Below are 22,695 nucleotides of genomic sequence, written 5' to 3' on the forward strand. Positions count from 1 at the left end.
AACAACATGGATAGAAAAACATCAGCCTGATGTCAGTTGAATGTGTAGTTCCTCTCAACTGAGTCATTTTGCTTTTCAGGGAAATTAGCACACTTCAGAGTAAGGCAGGATGCACTAACTGCAAGCAATGAAACTACGTTCCTCCCTGCCTCTCTTTATTTCTCTCCCCATTCCAACGTCTGCATTTCTGTGGCTTTCCACAATGCTGCTGATATGGTGTTTAAAATTACGCAATAGGACTGCCCCTCCCATCCTCTCTAACTCAGCACCCGCCCTCTCTCTCCCTCCCTCCCACCCTCGTCCTGATATTAATGACACAGCTATCTGAGGCAGCGGCAGTTCCCCTGCGCTCTCCCTCCTGCAGGCAGTGCTCATACACACATACACTCTTAAACCAATAGGATACTGGACATACATTCACTATACTTACAATCTGCAGCTGCAGGCACAGAAAGACACATATTCAGACACTTTGAGGTCAAATCAGAGGCAGTTGACGGCACTTTCACTTTACACACACTTATTTCTCCTTTACAAATCCCACACAGAAAAATGAGGACAATTGTGCTTTGCGTTTGTGCCAGTCTCCTGCTTACAGCCACCTTGGTGCCGCGTATCAGCCGGGCAGCTGACTTCCCCGTCAACTCGCATCAGAGATGGGACGCTAGAGGACCCTATTCTTTGGGATCTGAATCTGGGACACCCACCTCCTGCCCCATTAAACTGAGACCCTCAGGCCAGTGTGGGAGCTCCGGGGCCGGGGCAGAGGAGGGGGAGGACTGCCCTTACCAGATCACTCTGCCTCCACTCACCATCCAGCTGCCGAAGCAGTTCAGGCTGCTGGAGAAAACGATGAAGGAGCTGCAAAGCCTCAAGGAGGTGGTCAACAAGCTGAAGAGCGGGTGCCAGGAGTGCCGTGGGGCACGGGGCAATGGAGCTTTTGGACATCAGCAAACTGACAAGGAACAGACACATGTCCCCATTCAGAGAGATGCTGAGGAGATGAGACTGGACCTAACAGGACAGGACATGCAAGGTGGGTCCAGCCAAGAAGAGAGGGGAGATGGGATGGTCCCTGGAGCTACTGTGGACATTGCTGGACTGGGGCATGGTTCTATTTTTGGGAAAATTACACCGAGTCCGAGCACTATGCTGGAGATGCAGGTAAGAGGCACGGTTCAGTCTCACACTTTTCATTCAGGATTTTACATAGTAATGAACAATACTTTTTACAAATATACTTTGTTAAATCTCTGGGTTTACACAGATAATATTTTTGATGTGAATAAAAGTTTAGTGTATGTTTTGTCAGTCTAATCTAAATAAGCATAATTAATAGTTTTGACACTGCTCAAATAGTGTTAAATCAGTACACATTCTGTACCATTTAAACAAAATGTAAAGGTCTGTACAAACAGCGCAATAGTGGCACTGCACCAATTTCTGTATTTCCGTCAAAGCCATGTAAATCCCCAGTAAGCCGGTCTCATTATCAGCCTTGTGAAGATCTTAGTGCCTTACTGACCTAAACAAACAAAACTAGAATGTGCTCTATAAACACTGTACAGTCGGAACAAAGTCACCTAAATGTGTCCAGTCAAATGAACCCAACTGGAATGTAAACTGGCCAGATGTTAAAAGACCTGTAAAGTCCTACCTGGCACCAGTCCTCCAGGGGAAATTCCTGGTACTATAAACAGGGTGGGGAATCAGTGTTAGGCACCAGCCAAATGGCGGTACATTATTGCTCTGTCTGGTAAGTTTGTTGAATCTCACAGGCGCTTTGGCAGATGGCCAACCATCACGCAGACCCATTTCTATCCTAAAATACAAATTGGCTGGTAAAACAATGAAGGGAACTGGTGACTTTAGTAATCCACCTGCTTTGTATTCTGTGCAGAGAAATAATTTTGCACCCCCCCCCCCCCCTGCTCTGGCACTTCCCAGGTGAAGCTGAATAAGATGTCAGCCAGCCTGCGCAATGCTAGGAACCAGATCTCGGCTATGCAGGGTCGTCTGGAGGGGCTCAACCTAATCAACATGGAAAACGTGCAGGCTATGGTGGACAGGCGGGTGGAGAACATCACTGGAGTGGTAAACAAACTGAGCTCCACCTGCACTACCCAGTGTGCAGTACAGAACACCCCTCAGTGTAAGCCTTCTCTCACTAAGATTACTTTTTTAAGCACCTTTTTATTTTTTGCTTTGAATGCTCCAATCTCATTTGAAAGCCCTCTCCATCTTCTCAGTTATTTAGTATACATGTATTCTCTTTTGACTGAAAAGCCCTTTTTATGTGTTTTCTATTGTGTTATATTCCATTCTGTTCCATCTTTGCTGTTTCAAAGAAGCCTCCCCTCTTCTCATGTATTCCATTTTTTTGCAATCTCTCTGAGCATGACCAAGAAGCCATTTCTCTCTTTTTTTTCCGCTTCTATTATTTACTATTACTTTAAAATTCATCGCAGATATTATTATGGTAATGAAACCCAGTTTGTTGTGAGGTGCATTTTCTGGCGTAGGATCTATCCAATCATACCTAAGTGAACATAGTGAACTGTAATCACTACAAACAACTTGACTCTCGCCGGTCACCTTCACCCTACGAGCCCTTTCTTTCTGGGCAATGAAATCTCCCAGGCTGACGGTGACATTGACAGCTACACACAGAGGTTTGTTGCGACATGCCTTCTCCATTACCGATATGAACAGCATAATGTGAACTAAAAAAAAAAAGAGGGATTTTCCATCAGCTTCTCTGCAAAAGTCTCAAACGTCCACTGCATTACTATAGCAGAGCCTCAGCCAGCTATGTGCAGCCATAACAAAATTTATCACAACAAAATAGCTTACGGTTGAGGTCATCCTGTACATGAGTGAAGCTATATCACAAAGGGTCAAAGTGAGCATTCAAATTACCTCTTATATAACTAATTCATGTGCCTTGACATTCCACAACCCTCCATATGTAGAAACTCAAAAAGGGGAGAGGAAAGACAGATACCTAGCGCCTACACTAATACATACTTGGGAACATTTGAAAAATAGCCTTAAAAAGGCAACAGTTCCAGTTTGGTAAAGAGGAAGTCCAAAGATTAACAGGATTAGAACCTCATGATGGAGAAAAAGACGTATCAGTAGGGATTGCAAACCAGCAAAGCATAACAAACATTCCACTTTACATCGATGTGAAAGCTTATTTGGATGAGGGCACAGTTGAAATGCAGGCCTCTTTTATGACTGAAGCTGAATAATATCCCAATATTGCATGAGTGAATGAGAATGTGTCACTATATTGGGGCTTTTATGTGGAAATGTGAGCTTATTTTTAAGTAGATTAGCTGGGACAGTGGTGTGAAGGGAAGCCCAGCTTTCTCTCTTCCTTTGTTTTCTTCCCCCCTAAACTTTTCTCTTTCTCCTTCAAACTCGCCTCCAATCCTGTCCTCTCTCCCCCACCTACATCTCAACATTTCGCTTCGTATCTCTACTCTTTTTCGCTTCTTCTCTTGCTATAACTTCCCCTGTCTCCCTCTCTCTTTAATCCCCTTTGCCTTATCCTTGCCTCTCTCTTCCTCTGGAGGTCACGCTCTTGAGTGCTCATTCCTGCATAAAACAACTAGCTCTCATTATCTCTTGACAACAACATAAGAAGTAATGTGGGCGGCTTTCCCAACATTAGTCACGGATGGCACACAGGGTCAGTAACACTTGTCTTTGTACATCAATCTGTCATGTTAAACTCAAGAACCAGCAAATGATTCTGCCGGGAGTTGGAAAATCGTGCCTGATGGTGTCTGAAGTCAATCCAGACAAGAAACAGCTGTTGTTATCATGGAAATAGACTAAAATGGAATGATGAGACTTTGGCAGTTTCACATCATGAGTATAAACAATTGCTGTAATTGCTGTTTTACTCAAGTGATGCCTCTAACTCAGAAAGAAATTAACTATTGATATGGACTGAACATTTGAGATCTTTTAGAGAGGTTTTCCTCATACTACTCTTAACATACTCATACCAATCTCATTTAATTTCCAGTGTGAAGTCTCTTTATATGAGAAACACCAGATGCTAAATTAATATGTACTTCTACTTGCTAGGGACACTCCATAGTGAAAAAGTACTTGCAGTGAAAAGTGTTTTCCGGTTGTTTATCACAATGTCAAAAGTGCTTACTGAAGCAATTCATTGCTGAATGGTTCCCCTGACTCCTGAATAAATGATCCAGCTGCCAAATTGGAGCTAAATCATCAAATAATTGTTACATTTGCACAAACCCAAATTGAAATTCTGTTTTCATCCATAGCAAGAGAAACAAATTATACTAAGCAATCCTGTCTCCTAGAAAATTACGTTCCCATACAACGTAACTGCATTTAAACATGTGGTTAATGTTCTGACTTGAAAAATACAACTATGTGGTTAGGTTTATAAAAAGATCATGGTTTGGGTTAACATAACTACGTTAATTTGGTAAATTAAGTGTGCAAGTTAGGTATGCTATGTAGGTTAAGCACATTATGTGAATAAGTCAATGCTTTTGACTTTTGGTTTCACATGGGACACAAACTACGGTTTTCTTGTTCAAAGTCCTGTGTTTGTATGACCCAACACCCATCCACCCTGACCTCCTCCCTACGCAGTCTTTAATTACTAATGTTTTTATGATACGTCAATGACAAACATAATCTGGAACAAAATTACATTTCCCTTTGAAATGTAATTGAGAATGCAGTTTTATTTTTAGGGGACAGGTTACCAAGATATTCACATATAACATAAGTGAATTTTGTCCACATAGATAGGACCCTGTAGTGATTAATTCTTGGCCAGCAAATGTTCACACATGCATGGGATTTATAGAGTAGCCACACTGGTACAGCTTGCAAGGCTACACTACACTACATTTACACTCTTCCCTTGATCCACACTACTTTGTTCCAAGCTCAAAAATACAGCAGCTGATGAGGAACACATAGCTAATAAAACACCGGCTTTCATTACCAAAACATTTTAGGCCAATGTAGAATTGCAATTTCACCATCAAGCAGGACTAATGGTACATTTGTCAAGATGCTTTTATCACTCAGTTCAGTGTGGTAAGCATTTATTTCACCCTACACCCTGCCAATTCCCATCCCTGCTGCAAGCACTAATCTTCACTTTGACTCCTGTAAGACGTATTAGGGCCTTGAGGTGAATGGATAGCAATTCATGTTACTGTTCAGCTACATTAACTCAATTATAAACACAAAATGAATGCCCAGTCTGCTATGCTGTCAGGAACAGCTTGTCTGCAATGTGGTGGAACACAACTTCCTACAGGAAGGGCGTTGCTTTTGGATGAGGTTCTTTCTGTCAAAACAGACAGTAGTATTATAAGCTGTTTTTGTGGTGAAAGATCTTATAATCACTTTGGATGCACATTTCCTTCAGTTCCATCTTAGCTGACGGGTTGTCACAGAGCATGCTTCCTTGAAAACAGAGTTGTCTTCCTTTCATGTCAATCCGTGTGCAGTCGTCCAAACAGGCAATGTGTAATGGTTGGTCAAGAAGTCGTCTATCAACATGTCAAATATCAGCCTTTAAGATAACAAGGGGACATTTTTTATTGAAGTTAGTAAGTACTAAAGAAATCAGGCAAAGCAGACAGCCACCCAACTAACCATTCATTTGACTCAACAGCTGCCTCAACAGTCAAGCAACCAATCAGCCAACCGTAATTTGGACATCTGTATAAGTGGATGATATTAAGAGTTATTTAGGTCAGGCACAGTGCCAGAGGCAGTCAGATGAGATGGCTCTAAGGGACACTGGCTGCCCAGACAGATGAGGACAAATAAGGAGGGGGAGATGTGAAGTGGAGAAACTACATTCACTTAAAGTGAAGGAGACAGTGAAAAATTTACAGGACAATACTTTGAATACCAAGTGCTGACAGAACCGTTGACGTGACAAGGATACACTCCTTTCCATATGAAGTGATCTACCATCTGCAGCCATTGTGCACAGAGTATTCTGCATATTTGGATAGGATATGCAGAAGATGGCTACAGAGTCAAAGCATCAAAAAATACACGGTGCTTTTATTTTGTTCATCCGGTACTACTGTAGTTACACACAATTCCATTTTATTTAATAATACTGATGGGAGAAGAAAACCTAAATCTAACCCGGTAGTACCTGGATGTAGCATGACTTAACAATTTTCCGACCCACAAACACACTATCCTCAAACAGACTATTCAGTCTAGACTTCCCCTCCCCTGTACTTCAAGAAACCTGTTGTCTGGCCCTCTGTAATCAGTGTGCTCTCGCCCCTACCTTTGCTTGATTATAATCTACCAAGCCACTAAATAGATTAAACAGTATGACAAAACTGTATTTGCAATGCACTGCGTCAAACAAACTCAGTAGGGGTCCATATGCAGCCTGCCCAATGTCAGGATGAGTTAGGCCCCGGGTGCCGAACGTGCAGGGAGGGAGTCGCCTCTCTAATCCAGTTTTACACTTTCCCACGTTATGACAAGTCTGTTCCTTTAAAATCCCAAATGCTAACTGACAAGGGCCTTTGGACCTTGCTTGTGGATGGGGTCAGCAGCCAGCAGTGCAACCCAGGGGACAGGCGAAAGAGAAATAAGTGGGCAGGTATAAAAAGAAATGGCAAGGGTAGGGGGATCTTAGAAAGGAGTGAGGCTGTATGAAATGGGCCTCTGGTGCAGCACAGGGGAAGGTCACTTTTATCCTTTGACAGTGGCACTTGTGCTTTCACTTACTTTCTTTCAAGTTGGAGTCCTGATATTAAACTTGATTTCCAGAGAGGACATCATGTTGAGAAGCAGAGGATAGGCTAGAGTGCTCTCAAGGGCTTACTACGTACGCATATTTATGCTTGATGACTCGCTGTGTACACAATGAACTGGGGAATAGTCTGCTAACAGGTTGGATAAGGTTCACACTAAACTGTTTTTTGTTTGAATAGATTGCCCCGGACATTAATGCAGGGATGAGAACTTCCATATGGGTTAAAGCTGGATTTCCTGTTAGCTTATCGCATTTTCTTTTCCTTTCTTCAGTCTTCGTCAGCCTCAGGGGCTGTTTCTATTACTGTCTCTTGGTTGGGCAGAGAAAAATGCCAGAGCAAAGTAAAAAGATTATTTAATATCATCCAGTAACATCCCCTTTTAAAAAAAGCCCTCTCTTCATCCCCCCTCATCTCTCCATCTCCCAACAGTCATCTTAGCCCCTCGGGACTGTTCAGACTACAATATACTGGAGGCGAGGAAGAATGGTGTGTATCGTGTGACCCCCGATCCCCGCAATGGGACATTTGAGGTCTTCTGTGATATGGAGTCCTTTGGAGGCGGATGGACCGTGATACAGCAACGGCTTGATGGGTCTGTCAGCTTCAACCGCACATGGGCCGAGTATAAGAAAGGCTTTGGGAATCTCAGGTAATGGGATTGCGTTCATTGCGTTCATTCCTAGACTGTAGCTGCTGATTTCAGTGATAGACTTCTTAGTGTTGCGCTGAGTAGATGGAATGTGCATATTCAGGTTCTTCTTTACACAAGAAATTGGGGACTCAAACACTGAGTGAGAAGTGACCCCATGTTTAAACATGTTGTAGTAGAAACACAAAATACAAGCATGAATCTGAATCTTTTTAGTGGAAAAGGCTAAAGCTAAATTTTCAAGTCACCCAACTTTCTGGAAGTGAAATATTAAAGCCCCAGCACAACCCTTTTGCAAACAAAAGAAAGAAATCCCAGCAAAACACATATCCCAAAAAGTTTAAGAAGAAATTTAAGCAAAGCTGAGTGCACCTTAACAACCACAACCCACAGCCATACAGCAAGCTGCCACCTATTCCCCCACAACTGTGGGCCAGAAACTGGTCTTTTGTCATCTTCTCAGCCTCACCTAATTGGAATCCACCATCTGCTCAGGTTAGCATAAGGGTGAACTAGACTGATATAAATGTAAAAACAAAAGGAAACAAAATATTACCTCAAGATTCCTCGCTTACTTGGGACAAATTTTTAGCAACCTGTGCACAGCCATCAATGAACCAACTTTAACAGAATGTCATTCGTTACAAAATAGTGTCCACCCACAACTGGGGTTAGCCCAGTCACTCAGAGCTTAGAGGACCCAACCATGCACACCTGTTCCCACTATCACTGTTTATTCACCACCTGTTTTCACTGTCACTGACTCACACATGTAAAAGAACCAAATAAATATAAATGACCACAGGACATCTGACTCCTTTTAAAAGACAATAAACTTGATAAAAGGTTTAAGTGAAAATGGAGGGAAGCAGCATTTTAACAATTTAGTTTTTAACGCTGTGCCTCTATTGTAACTGGATTCAAATTTCAGATAACCGTCCCAGTTATCATTTTGCTCCTGTAGAAATGAGTTTTATATGGGGAATAACCATGGTTACAGATCTAATATAACTTCCCACTGAAAGAAAAATATCTCCTCTAATCCTTCTTTTACTGTCACACTACTCCCTCCCTGCATCTCCTCCTTTCCTCTTCTCCCCTCTGGCGATAAGTTAATTCAGTCTGTATTCACTTTCTAATCAAGTGTACAAGCATATGAGCTTGTTCATAATCTTTTTTTTTTATCCGCTCCACCTTTCCCTCTGCTGTAGAGGGGAGTTCTGGCTGGGCAATGACCATATCCACCTGATGACAAAAGCCAAAGACATGATCCTGCGTATCGAGCTGGAGGACTTTGAGGGTGTACGGGAGTATGCAAAGTACGACCAGTTCTATGTGGCCAATGAATTCCTTCGCTACCGGCTGTCTGTCAGTGGATACAGGTACTATAATGGATTCTGTGCAAGCATACATGTGTGATCAAATATTTATAAAGAGGGACCGTAGCTTAAATATATCGATGTGTTATTGTAGTGGGACAGCTGGGAACGCCATCAGCTTCAACAAGCACTTCAATCATGACCAGAAGTTTTTCTCCACGCCCGATCGGGACAACGACATGTATCCCTCCGGAAACTGCGGCGCCTACTACAGCTCCGGCTGGTGGTTTGATGCCTGCATGTCTGCCAACCTCAACGGGAAGTACTATCACAAGAGGTACAAGGGAGTCAGGAACGGGATCTTCTGGGGAACATGGCACAACATGTCGACAGAGTATTACCCTACTAACTACAGGCAGGCATTCAAAACTGTCAAGATGATGATGCGGCCTAAGAACTATGCTCCTTAAGGGGACAGGTGAATATTAGTATAGTCAGACGGACAGATAGATGGACAAACACAAAGACAGTCAGAAAATGAAGCAAGTAGACTCAGAAACTCATACACATGCGCATACAGTAGTCATGCATTTGCACACATTTATACACGCATATGTGTACACCAAAAATAAGCCCTTTGACATTTTGAATGCAGTAAAAAAAAAAATTATTGTGAAAATTTAACTGTGCTATTACTTTTTCCAACTGCAGTGATGTGGTCTTCAAAATGTAGAATTAAAATGATGATACTAAAGGACAACGGACTATGAACCGTGATGGAAGAATAAAAAAACACACATGCAGTGTAAAGGCCAGCATCCTATAAGGGCCATAATATTATATGGAGGGTTACCACGAGAGTTTTTTTCACTGTTTTTCTGACATTTACCCACTTTCTGTCCTGCTGCCTCCTTCTGCTATAAACCCAGCTGAGACACAGCACAGCACACAGTAGTAGTAAAAACTAATGAGCTGTCATTTTCTCTGCTCCAAATGGTTTCATAATTAACAGCAGCCACTCAAGTGAGGTATACGGGAGCTGATGAAACAGTTTTGAGTGGCTCTGAAATTCATTGTGAAAGACTTCATACTGGAGTTAGAGTCAAACAAAAAAAATAACTACAGGAAGTCATATACTTAACGCTTTGGGCAGCAGTGCACCATTAATAGCTTCTGTGTCGGTTATTTAATTACCCTGGGACACTTTGCTAATGTTTCATCATCCAATACAATATAAAACATCCCAGTAATAATATGCAGCCTGAGATAGATTGGCTCATTCCCAAGTACATTCTGCATTATTGATACTCTAGTTAATTCTTCCTGACAGCAGCCATGGAGCTGGACATTGCTGCAAGAAAAACGGTTTCAATTGTTTTGTACCACTATCTCTGGGTGCACTGAACTACTGCTCATCTTTTGATGCCACGCACCACTTTTCACATGTAAAAACACCACTTGTACAATACTGCCACCTAATGTTAAAAAACTGTATAGCATCATTTAATCCATTCTATGCACACTGTGAAGGATGGGGAAAGAAATGTTTCACTTTAAGGACGTGTACAGTATTTATTTTATTTTGGGAGGTATGATAGCTTTTATACAGGTCATATGGTCTAATGATTGTGGATATCTGAGCAATGATAAAGACTAAAGATTATTGTGACCATTAATAGTAATTATGTGTGTATTTGAAGCTTTGTGTGTGTGTGTGTACAATATTGATCTTTTCTATCATTCATATTCAACTGTCATGCCAAAAGATATGCACTTTTTATATCAAAAAAATAATAAAGTTCTAATTACATGGCTGTGTACATTGCAGTATTTGGTAGTTTGATATTGATCATATATCTCATATTGATGCCTGCTCATCTTTATGAACGCACCTTAATGAACGTATACAAAAATGTATACAAGTTTAGCATGAGTATCCATGAGTATAAATCCCAAATTCTGGAGTGCAGATTATTTGACGCCTGCATGGAGGGATGAGGTGCTGCATGCCCATGATATGATGGGATGGTTTAATGGGGTGTTGACTCAAGAGAATGAGTTCATATTAACTTCACAGAAGATTAATGAAATTGTGGGCCAGTGACCTTTATGTCTGTTTACTGTATGTGACGATCAAGATAATAAAAAAGTATTGTGCTCATCCACATGAATGTTTTCAAGTTCCAAGTATTCCCTTTTGTTTAAACAATGTACTTTACGATAAAATTTTAAGGCACGCAAATGCATGTACAAGATATATTCTAAATTTAAAATTACCTTGACGTTTTAAGTAATTAGAGTAAATAAATGGTAATTAGTGCCTTTCTAGTCTTCCAATCACTCACAAGGCACTTTTTACACTACTTTGACACAGACATTCATGCTCAGATGGCAAGTGCTGCTCTGCAAGTAACCACCTGCTCATCATAATATCATTTAACCATTCAGATGCACATTCACACACCAATGGTTATGCCTTCAGGAGCAATTTGGCGTTTAGTGTTTTGCTGAGGGACACTCGATCGAACGGCTGATCTTTCGATTAGTGGATGACCCACTCTACCTCCTGAGCAACAGCCGCCCCATTGTAGTTACTGTCACTGCAACTGCCAAATGTGATGTTTGTCTTTCCTATGAAACCTCTAAAATGTCATTCAGAAGAAATCATTTGATCATTAAACAACATTTATGAGTCTTACCTCATCTAGGCACTGGAAAACAGGACTAGCAGCAACATCAGTAGTAGCAGAGGGCTGCTCCTCTGTAAGTGAAGCAGGTGCAAGGGCCACTAGAGGGATGTCCTCCATTCTCTTCTCCACCCCCTCTTGTTCTTTCACCTCCACTTCTCCTCTATTGGGCTTCCTGTTATCCTGCTGCTCCTCAGATAGACTCACTGCACATTGCAAAACATAAAGAGAAACAGGAAGTATGGTGGAAGGATATTATTACAAAAACATAAGCAAAAGCAATAGGCTTTGCAGGATGGATATCTTGAAACATGTGCTACATATTCCAGGTGAGTTAGTCCAAAAAATATGTATACGGGTCGGGTCACAGGGTAACCAGAGACGAACAAGGGCAAACTAGTACATTATAGTGCATTTAGTTGAGGGATTGTAGTCGTTTTCCATAGCCTACCTACCACAGAATACATTACATTATGGTTTACTGGCCTTGGGTTATGGGTTTACCCTGCCTCTGCCCAGAACCAATGCACTTGGTAATGGAAGCTCATAGAGCTGTAACATATTGGAACAGCCTCCCCCAAAACATTTAATCCTAATGGCAAATTTAAAAAGCTGTAGACAGTAAGGACACTAGGTAAAAAAAAAAAAAAACCTGCTTGTTTTTGTTGTCTTTTTTCTTTTTGTTGTTTTTTTTTTTGCTTATTTTTTGTTTTCATGTCACTGTTTTGTTTTTTTATAACATGAAAAACATGTTACTCTGCTTCTGTGTTATGAAAAGCTACTATGGTTTTATTGTTCTGATATAACAGTACGTATGGTGCTTTATAATATATGTTTGCCTTGTTGACCGCAGTAAGAATGGTCTCCTTCACTACGGTGATGTCTACGGTGAGTTAATGTAGGCCTGAGGAAGCAGCAGGTCAGTTAGAACGTTTGAACAATGGCGTTCTTACAAAATAACGTTGGATTTCTTTAAAACACCGACGACGACACTGTCACGCACTTTCGCAAATGTAAAGACCCTGATAGATGGATGGTTTTCTTGAGCGTATTGGATTGAGAAAAAAAGAAACATTGCTGTAAAAAAAAAAAAGGAGGAAAGGTTGAATATGTGCAAACGAGTTACAAGCAAGTTGGCCTTGTGTTTGTGTCGGTCTGCTGAACAAAGAAACAAACACTTTTGCAAAAGACTTACTTTGTAATATCTCCACTCCTCGCATACGTCTTCAGGAGAAACTACAAAACCAACGCTTGACGCATTGAGCAGTTCTATAATATTACAGCTAGCTATAACATTCAAGGTTAATGTTAGCAAAACTCAATCACGTACTTTCTCTCTGGTTGAATGGCGTGTTGTGGTTACCATAGCAACGACGTCATACGTCCCTATTAACGTCAGGTGAATCCTTTAATTTCACATTACTTTTTTTTTTACATGTAAACTATGATAAGCTTTTGCAACTTCAAGTTCACAGTTGATAATATACACAGATGTTAAAGTTTTAAAAAGTAGACTCAAACAATCCAAGTATATTATTTCTCACTTGCAGTGACTGTCCAGCAGATGGCGTAAAATAGGCTAGGCATTGCCTGTAGTCTTACATCAGCATCATCAACATGTGTCATGCATTGCCAGCAGAGACCGGCATCAAAGGCCAGCTGACTGAACACGCTGAATGGAAGCACTAAAATTAAACTGGATTCAACTGACCTGAATCCAAGGTAGAAGTCATGGTGATAATGCAGCTTCTTTCCCACAGTGCATTGTGGGAGCTGGCATGACCCATTACTCACTCCTTACAACAGCTGCAGGGATGTGTTATCTCAGCAGTGAGTGTGTGTGTGTGTGTGTGTGTGTGTGTGTGTGTGTGTGTGTGTGTGTGCGCACGCATGTGTGCTGCGTGCACGCATGTGTGCTGCGTGCATGTTTGTGTGCATACAATATGTATGAAACAGACAAAGTTCTCTTTAGGTTTTCCCGACAGCATTAATAAGGTAGACATGGGCATGATAACCCCTTTTTTGACCATTTTTATTTATTTAAGAAAGGTAGCACAGTATAGGAAGCATTTAAATACAATGTCTTGAATCCTAAGCAAGAAGCACCTTCTCCTTAACACGATGGTCAGCCTTGAATTGATGAACTGCGGGAGGCTGTTTCAGACTTGTGTGTTCACCTACTTGGTATGTTCCTGATTTACCCTGGGTTACTGGCTATTCCACAAATATCCCTCGTCTTCAGAGGCTGTTTTCAGTGTTTCATTTCTTGTCTACAAAAATTCACATAACCACATGGCTTAACTTAACATAGGCATGTGCATTTACCATGCTGTGAGGTTAGTGTGCCATTATGTGCACCAGGAAGAGAGGCATGTAAAATGTATATGAAAAACCTCTGACAGTATGTGGAAACAACTCCTAATATTGTGTATCAATGCTTGTAAAACCAAAATCTGGCATTGTTACAGTAATGTATTTCTCCATTATACAACTTTTTATTAGTTTCTGACCAATTGATTGTACACTACCTTGCGATGTTGTTGTTCTGGCAGCCGGAGATATACTATCTTTGTACTCAAAGTCAGCAACTGTAATGACTGATTTTCCCAGCGATTGCAGTCTTGTCAAGTGTTCATGCAGGACACAAACACCATGCACGTTTTTTTTCCATCGTGAGCCAGCATGCATGAAGAGGAAATGGAGGTGAGTGCCATCCTCCTTGAACAGATTAGATCATTAAAAACTGACTCTGTAATTAAACCTGTTAATTATGTAGACCTAATTTTACCACCCCTTGTTCCCTTGTTAAATGTGAACAAATGACCCACCGCTTTGGGATGAATGTTTCTGCGGAAGCCAGTTTTCAAAATTAACCTTGAATCCTGTCCAACAATCTGGATGCAGACTTCTGAATCCTGGCAGGCTCCAGTTTATTTTGTGATGAAAATATGCCCCTTCGTGTGCCCCTAGTATTACCTTTTTTGGCTAAAAGAAACATAAGCTCCAGTCTTACAGCTATCTTGGGGGAGAGAAACGTAGAATTGCTATCTGGGGGTAATAGCAGGACCCTGAAAGTTTGAAAGTATTTGCTTACTGTACCATAGCAGTCCATACATATTTTGCAGATGCTGCTTTACCCTTTCATCTCAGTCAAACTGACATCTGCTGACATATGTGTTTTAAAACGTTGTTTTACCATGTCTTCCCGTCAACCAAACCAAAATTGCTGACTCAAGATTCATGAATTATCTGCTGTGAAGTTTAATAATCTACAACAGATGTTCATGGTGCATGTTGAATCAGTTACCAGGGGTAGTTAGGAGGAATGAAGACTGTGATTATAGATGAGTAGGTGGGTAAGTTAATTTGCTGTTGCTCTTTTTAGCCATATAGTAGCATGGTTGCTCAATGTTGGTCTGTTTGGTACACACTTTAATGCCATATGTGTGTGTATGTATATACTCAGAAGCCTACAATCTACAGTCATTCCCCACACAGATGCCATTAACAGGAAAATAAGTCATAGATATCAAAACTGATGAAAAGTTGGATGTTTTAACCAAGCACCAACCACAGTGATTTCCTGGTTGATCCAATGCAGAAGTGCCAAAAGTTGAAGTTTGCCGAGTGGCCACTAGGGGCAGGTTTCATAATAGTGCAATTTCTCATTGACCCCCATGTTAAATAGGCTGTTTTCAAAGCATAATTAAACCTACTTAAGACAACACTGAGGCGAGTGAATTTTTTGTACCAGGCTAGTTTTTATTTTATTGGAGGTTAAAGTTTATGAATAATTAGGGGCGCAACCTCTATAGTGACAGCTAGCTGCTATCCCACACTTCACCTCGGAGGTATACGTCAGCCACATGGGCATATGTTCCTCGCCCCAACGTCACATACATGCCCTTTTTTGGTAAGAGGAAATGAGTCGGAGTCAAACTCTGACAAGATGATGACTCCCATAGGCGAGTACCTAGTACCGTAGGACCTTGACCTAAAGGCTAGGTCAATTATTTATACAGTCTATGGTTTTAACATAGGGGTCTAAGGGGACAGACATGCTTTTGGAGCCAGCCTCAGCTTATGGCAATTGTGCGTTGGCTTCATTTTTTCAGAGCATCTATGGCTGTAGACTCTTAAATCATGTCCTTAAATATAGAGTAGAGTTTTATTCAAACAGGATGTATATTCAAGAGGGTAACCTCTGCTGCTATTCTCATTTTGTGAACTGTGTAAGAGCAGGTCAAGAACCACAGCAATCGTTGTGTGGGTGTATGTCCTAATTTGAGTTTGTTTGCACATTTTCCCGCTCACAAACCAGGCCAGTGGAAAAACTTGCTGTACCTTACTCCCACAGTGAAGTGTCCACATCTCTGTTTTACTGCTGTATTGTAGTCACAACAAACGCAACTCAGGGACTGGGGGTAATTTTACAACCCCCTAAACCCAGAGGTCCCTCTCTTTCATGTGCGATTGGGTGTTGTGTTGGGATTTTACGATTTTATTGTCCTAATTAAAAAGTGCACATGTGGGGGCACACACACACACACACACACACACACACACACACACACACACACACACACACACACACACACACACACACACACACACACACACACACACACACACACAGTGATCTTTTTCCATGCAAAATCCACTACTTTTATGCACTTCTGAAATTGCATGTATGTTTTTGAGAAATCTTTACCATATTATTCAAAGATACAATAGAAAACCAACCAACCAAACTCCTCAATGTTGGCTCTGATTATGTACTATTGAGTTGGCATTCTGCATGAATATTTTGCAGCATCAAAACTGAGTTTAGTGGACTACCTAAAATATTAATCACACAACGAGAACTGCCCGAGGAAATTTGTGAGTCTGATGTTATTTTTCTGATTTCTGTGGACAATCCAGGGCATTGTTCCACAGTGTGTCAGTGGGCAGACCAACTGTAAGACCCCCTCCAGCTTGGACTCCTCTGACTCAACACTGTCCATGGTTCTCCCGGACAAAACCCCTCCAAAACAAAACAGTATGTACTGAACAGCTGTGTCTGTGTTTTCATTGTCCTTGTGTCTACGAATCATAAACTGCAGCCATATGAACATATAACTGAGCCAGAAACAGCTGTGCACATTTTCTAAAGAATATCTACAGGGTAGAATACAGGGATTTCTGAATCACATGTGAGTTGGTCATTTATATTACAGACGTCCTGAGGTAAAACTATTTTACCCCACGTCCCCCACACGAAACTTATACCGTCTGAATAGGGTTTGAGTCAGTATTTGCCCTAAAATGGCATACAAACCATTAAAAAAGGCGTCAACTCTTCTTTACCTTTGACTTGGTTTATCTTGTTATTTTGCAGAGCAGGACTCTGTTCCTCACAAGGCCTTATACTGTACACTTCTAAGGTAAGTACATGTGGTGCCGCTCATGTAACAAGTAATCATCTGTGCCTCTTCCTGTGGACCAGGCTGATGTCCAGTAAAATGAAACAAATTGCCAGCTGCCTGCATTTACTTGCATAGGTACTGTATAAGTTAAGAGGAAGTGGAGGCTTATTTCAGTCTTTTCAGCTACAGTTAGTTTTATTATGTACTTTCAGCCAAAAAAGCCACTTTACTGACACACTTTATTGCTTTGATTATCACAGTGTGCTTGTTTATATCTATATTTTGGTGTGTTGATTTTCATTTTGTCTCCAAAATGATTGCTTGCTGCCAAACCAATTTGAGATGCTTAAAATGAACCTGACTTTTGACAAGTTTTTGAAACAATGACGGTATTTATAGTCAGCGTATATAAATCCTAATTCCTGGAGACAATCGGTGGAAAATACATTCTTTAAAAGATAATTACTTGGGAAGTCTAACGCAAAATGAAAGGCTGAATCAGTTTAAGCTAATGTTTTTCTCCTCAAATGCCCAGTATAATTATAGTTTACTGGAACCCATTGAATCAGTGTCTTTGTTCACATGGATTATTTTGGATTGCAACCAGTAAAACAAAACAGAAAATTGTCGCAAACACTATTAACATAGAAACACAGTTTTAATAGATTCAATTAGAGTCAGATAAATCCCTGTTTGAATGTTCAAAGCGAACTTGTGGGTAAAGCTTGGACAGCTAGTGCAGAAAGTTAATTGATTCCAGTTATGTGACCCTCCAGGACCTTTGAGGTGGGATTTATCCAAGGACACCCCACAAATGTCCAGGGGGATTAGAGTAAAATTACTAGCACCTTCCTGTTTCCACTGAAGAAAGCGTAAAGTCCTGTATCTATTTTATTACTCTCCACAAACCTGTATGGATTTCAGGGTCAAAGTATATCGAAGGTAAATTGGAGTACATCAGAAGGGTCACACAGGTCACAATGAAGGGAGTTTAAATGATGTATTGAAATAATCAGACCGGGTCAGGTTTTGCACCGCAAAAAAGCAAATCAACGTGTCACATGTCATGAGTCACTTTGACTTGATTCTCACGGAGATCTACTCAAGTTACATAAACATATTTCGGTTTAGTTTAGGCTTAACGTTAATCTAGGTGGTACTATGACTTTCTGTAGCTGTGCCAAGACAGTTCCACTGTTTAAACTGTATCCATTCAGAGAGGCCTCACTTCCCAGATGAAAGTCCATTCCTTCAAACTAGCATCCTACCAGACTATTGCTGATTGGCACAGCTGGATTAGCTTCTTACTATACACTGAAAATGCTGAAGACGATATAAGACATTGTTCCTTGTCCTCAGAGACAATCTGAAAAAGTAGAAATGCCTTAAAAGTCAAACATTATGCTTATTTTCAGGTTGTATTTTGGGTTTCTACTTTACATGCATTAATGTTCAAAAACACACATTTTTCTTGTACTGTTCTTTCTGAATACACCTGTATCCACCCTCTGTCTGAAGCGCTCTGTTCACAACCCTACAGAAGTCCTGATGGCTCAGTTTCCCAAAACAGGAAATGCATTTTTTCTGTGGATTGAGCGTTTTGATACTTTCACAGTATTTATATAGCATCTAGACCTCCTTTTTAATAAAATAAAATGACATGGAAATCATATCTTATCACTCTGATCTCTGATGACAATATCGGATCTTTCGAGAAAATAGCAGAAAGTCTCGCTTTATCTCTTGCACGTACCAATTCTGGGGGGGAAATGATGCCTGTTCATAGCAAGGTAATCTAAGATCTACATTAAAACAAAACACTCAAAAGTTTTAAAGACAAAACATCATTGTGAAAATAAAGATTACATTGACTTTTCCAATTAATGTTATAATTCAGTACCTTGAAATTTCTTTTTCATTTTTCACATATCTGCACAGTATAACGCACAACAGATAACTGAGACACAAGCATGCATGCTACATCACGTCAGGGGAGATTTAGGAACCTACTAACATCAGACCCAATCCTTGAGGGTCTGAAGGAGAAAGAAATAAAAAGAAAAGCTCTATGATGTGTGTCTGTGTAGTGTAAATTGCACATGTCTGTTGCAAAGGATGGTAACAATTAACTTCATCTGTTCACCAGATCTAGAGGATAGCCTCTCATTTACATAAATGTTCACTTTGTGAGTTTGAGTGTATGTTTATGTGTGTGTGTACATTTGTGTGTTTCCCACATCCAGGGAGGAATCCTCCAGGGCCGCTGGCTTCCTCCCCTTTCATCCCAACTGCAGTCCACAGACAGCCACATCCTTGGAAACCTTGCCCTCGCTGGTTAAGATGCTTCAGTTCACAGAACCTTATACGAATTAAATCATCTCCTACTTTCTTTCTTTCTGTCCTTCTAATTTGACTTGTTTCCACCAAGTGTTCTATTTTTCATCAATTTCTCTCTTTTAGCATGTTTTCTGTGTCTTTGAATGTGCTAGTTTTTCTCATCATGAATAATTCTGTCTTTTGACTCACGCGCGCACTCACGCACCAAATATCTGGTTACTCGTCACTACTATTAATGATCACAACAAAATCTCTGAGGATAAAAGACATTTCATATTTCTGTAGGCTATATTGGACTCATTTAAAAATGCATGTCTAATGTTACCCATTGGAAGAGAAGTGTTATGTGCATTATGTATGTCATGTATATGTGTCAACACAGTGGGATAAAATCATATGGTATGTCATGAGGTTTTTCAGAGGAGCAGCATTAAATAAAATAAAATAATTATTGGACCAACAACAAAGGACTGATTTGAAATTTTAAAGCTGTTTTAAAGCTGCTCACTAATATGAGGCCGTCTAGGGGCACCAGAAACAACCCGTAAACACATTGACATATAATCATCATCTGGACTGGGATAAAGAATTGATTAGCAATCATTTGCGTGTTTACACATATAGTAGATGATCAGCAACATTACCATTCATTTGAAGTTGTGTTATTGGCCACCAGACAAATTTAATTTCAATATTTGTCGCTTTCTTCTTCTGCTTTTCTTTGGCTCAGATTTAGTTGCCACCATCTCGAAAAGTATCTACCTATTTAGCAGCTAAATGCTCCATGTTCATCACGGACTATCATCACCAAAAAAATGGTTGATTGTGTGCACTTCTCTTTAACCTTGCCCCTGCTTGTCAACATCAGGGAGAAGCTAGCGCGAGCATGAGCAGCCGTGGGCGAGGCCAGACGCAGAATCTCTCAATAAGGGAGCAGGTGTAGTTCTTTTATTTGTGTTGGAAAACCACATTAAACAAAATATTAATCATAGCAGAGTAGTTGTCTGGAGTGGGACTTTAATTAGCTCTTTCACAATGTTAAATGGAATGGTCACGTCTTATGGTTAGATGACTAAAACTGCTAACGTGGTCACTTTAAAACTGTGGCTGTTTAATATAACGGATACATATGCAGTTCTGGAAGTTTTTTTGCAATCAGTCAACCTAGTCTGTTGTTTAGGTACAAGGACGTGTTGTTCACTATCTGGTTACTAACTTTGTCTGTCTGCCATTTAGCTTGGAGAGGCTTTTATATATATTAAATATATTTTTGCAGTTGCATGCTTGGGCTAAAATTGATGCTGATAAGAGCCATGAGACTGAAGCAAAACAGAACAGAAAACCAAAACAATGAGCGCATGGAGGCTACAAAGCTCTGTTGAGCTGAGGGGGACAGCTGAATTTGGTATTAATTCTCTCGGTTTGTCACCACAAGCAAACCCTTTCATATAAAAGTAGTCATGTGATCCATTTTTAATATGTTCACTTCTCTTTAAAATAAAATGTAAATAAGCAGTTCTTTCTCTTCTCTCCCTGCTACTATATCCTCTAAGTCTCAAGTTACACTAATCTAAAATCAACATTATTAATATCTTTTTAGCACAGCCATTTCACTTACAACTACTAGTCTCTTTTGTTTTCATTTTCTATTTTACTAAATGTACAAACCACAGAGACAGACTATAATTTTCCATAGATGCTGGTGCCATCTTGAAGAAGGCACAGTTCATTTTTATTGTATGATATGCTATACCCACAAGGGATTTGTGTGCTTTTCCCCTCTCTGTGGTCAGCAACAGGCTAAAACTGTGTCTATGTAGTATGGAGGAACAGGCCTACACCCCAAAAACCAAAATTACAGAGTAGAGAGCTCAGACTGAGGGGGAGGGAGGATATATGCAACTACAATGATGCAAACATCTGACTTTCAAAAGGACAATTAAACTCCTTTAAATGTCTAAAATTCATATTAGACTGAACTTGCCTCTCTTGTAAACAGTCTCAGAAAAAGAGACAACCATAAGAAATGTGTGTGCCCACACTTAAGCGAAAAAACACATTTTGCTGAAAGAGGTCATGACTCACTCTGTCTCTGTCTGCTGGGTCTCAGTAAAACCATTACAGTTTAGACCTCGAAACCGACCCCCCATGGCGACCCAGTCCCCACGTAGTTACACACATTCTGAAATCCTCCAGACTCCACTATTAAGTCCAGTTTATTGAGGTCTTAAAACTCCATCGTGAAAATGAAGTGATGAAAAAATGTAACGGAGGCAGGGGCCACTGCACCAAATGACTCAAACCAGTGAGTGTAAAAGGTCCTATAGTATGCTCATTTTGAGGTTCATACTTGTATTTTGGGTTTCTACTACAACATGTTTACATGTGCAAATAACACATTATTTTTAACACATTATTTTTCAAAGACAAAGACATTTAATTTGCCCGAATTGAGTGATAGGGTACACAAAAAACGTGGGGCTATTCATAATTAATTTATATATTTTTGACATGTAATAATTATAATGACATTTTTATTGACCTTGATTTTTGGGGTCCCTACGTGCTCTGTGTACTCTGAATACTCTGCGTACTATGCGTATGTGGAGCAGCTGGCCCGGTAGTATACCTGTCTCTCAAGTTGATCCAATCGTACTCGCATATGGGAGTCGCCATCTTGTCAGATTTTGCCTCTGCCTTATTTCCTCTTACCAAAAAAGGGCATTGATGTGACGTCGGGGGGAGGGAGAAATGTCCATCTGGCTGACGTATACGTCTGCCATCATTCTATCAATAAATATGTAAATAGTGCTTGTATTTCCTCAAATATAATCAAATGTTTTTTATAAACTGAGTATTCACTCCTGTTTCAAATATTAGCGCCTATAGAAAACTGAGGTCTTATCCTTTGTTTTCCCCAGCAAGGGACTGTGGCCTTCTATGTGACGTAGGGTTACTGTCTTCTATATGCGACCTTTGAAAGCTGATAATGACATTTTTGTAAGCAAGTCAACAAGTAAACACATGCTCAGTTGGTGAGCAAAGGTGAGCAAGGATGAGCAGATGCTTAGATAATGGTGAAGATATGCTGCTCTGGGGTCCACTAGAGGCTCTCTCAGTGACCTTTGAACCCTCATTCAGCGGTGTGGAATGTCAGCCAGTATTTGAGTGTGCAATGAACAAACACATCTGGAGTCATGGACATTTGCTATAAAGGATTATGCAGATTTACATTGAATCAGTACACAATGTAACAGGCAGTATGGCAACCAATGTACTGTAATAATGCCTAAAAATAAATGTGATAGTAAAATTCTCAATGTAACACTTTATAAAAGACTCCTTAAGCACGTACTCATAATTGGCAGTAGGCCTTGTGTAATACTCCTTTGCTTTGCTTCTGAGAATGTCAGCCCTAGTAGTACCATTACACAGTTACGCCAAACTCCACACAACTAAACTCAAAAATGAAAATCTTATGACTCTAAT

The 22,695-nt window shown here is 40.4% G+C and overlaps 2 protein-coding genes across 2 annotated transcripts in view; one reads left to right on the forward strand and one right to left on the reverse strand.

Moving 5' to 3' along the window:
• The window catches only part of ccdc146 (coiled-coil domain containing 146), a gene marked incomplete at its 5' end in the record, with an annotated part of 50,287 nt that extends 37,039 nt beyond the window's left edge, over window positions 1–13,248 (reverse strand). Inside the window, 2 exons of the mRNA XM_083935084.1 lie at window positions 11,474–11,667; window positions 13,173–13,248. Coding sequence (XP_083791210.1) covers window positions 11,474–11,667; window positions 13,173–13,248 — 270 coding nt within the window. The remainder of the gene's footprint in view (window positions 1–11,473; window positions 11,668–13,172) is intronic.
• fgl2a (fibrinogen-like 2a) lies at window positions 395–10,677 on the forward strand. Its single transcript, XM_083934981.1, has 5 exons — window positions 395–1,164; window positions 1,948–2,152; window positions 7,236–7,455; window positions 8,667–8,837; window positions 8,929–10,677. Exons 1-5 carry the CDS (start codon window positions 553–555, stop codon window positions 9,242–9,244), a joined length of 1,524 nt encoding a protein of 507 aa, XP_083791107.1. The 5' UTR covers window positions 395–552; the 3' UTR covers window positions 9,245–10,677.
• Window positions 13,249–22,695: the final 9,447 nt, after the last annotated feature.

This window comes from Echiichthys vipera, assembly GCF_963691815.1.
Source record: "Echiichthys vipera genome assembly, chromosome: 20".
Taxonomy (NCBI): domain Eukaryota; kingdom Metazoa; phylum Chordata; class Actinopteri; order Perciformes; family Trachinidae; genus Echiichthys; species Echiichthys vipera.

Coding starts and splice junctions, on each gene's coding strand:
- fgl2a (XM_083934981.1), top strand. CDS start 553: ATGAGGACAATTGTGCTTTGCGTTTGTGCCAGTCTCCTGCTTACAGCC. Junction 2,153..7,235: donor AGTACAGAACACCCCTCAGT/GTAAGCCTTCTC, acceptor ATCTCCCAACAG/TCATCTTAGCCCCTCGGGAC. Junction 7,456..8,666: donor AAAGGCTTTGGGAATCTCAG/GTAATGGGATTG, acceptor CCTCTGCTGTAG/AGGGGAGTTCTGGCTGGGCA.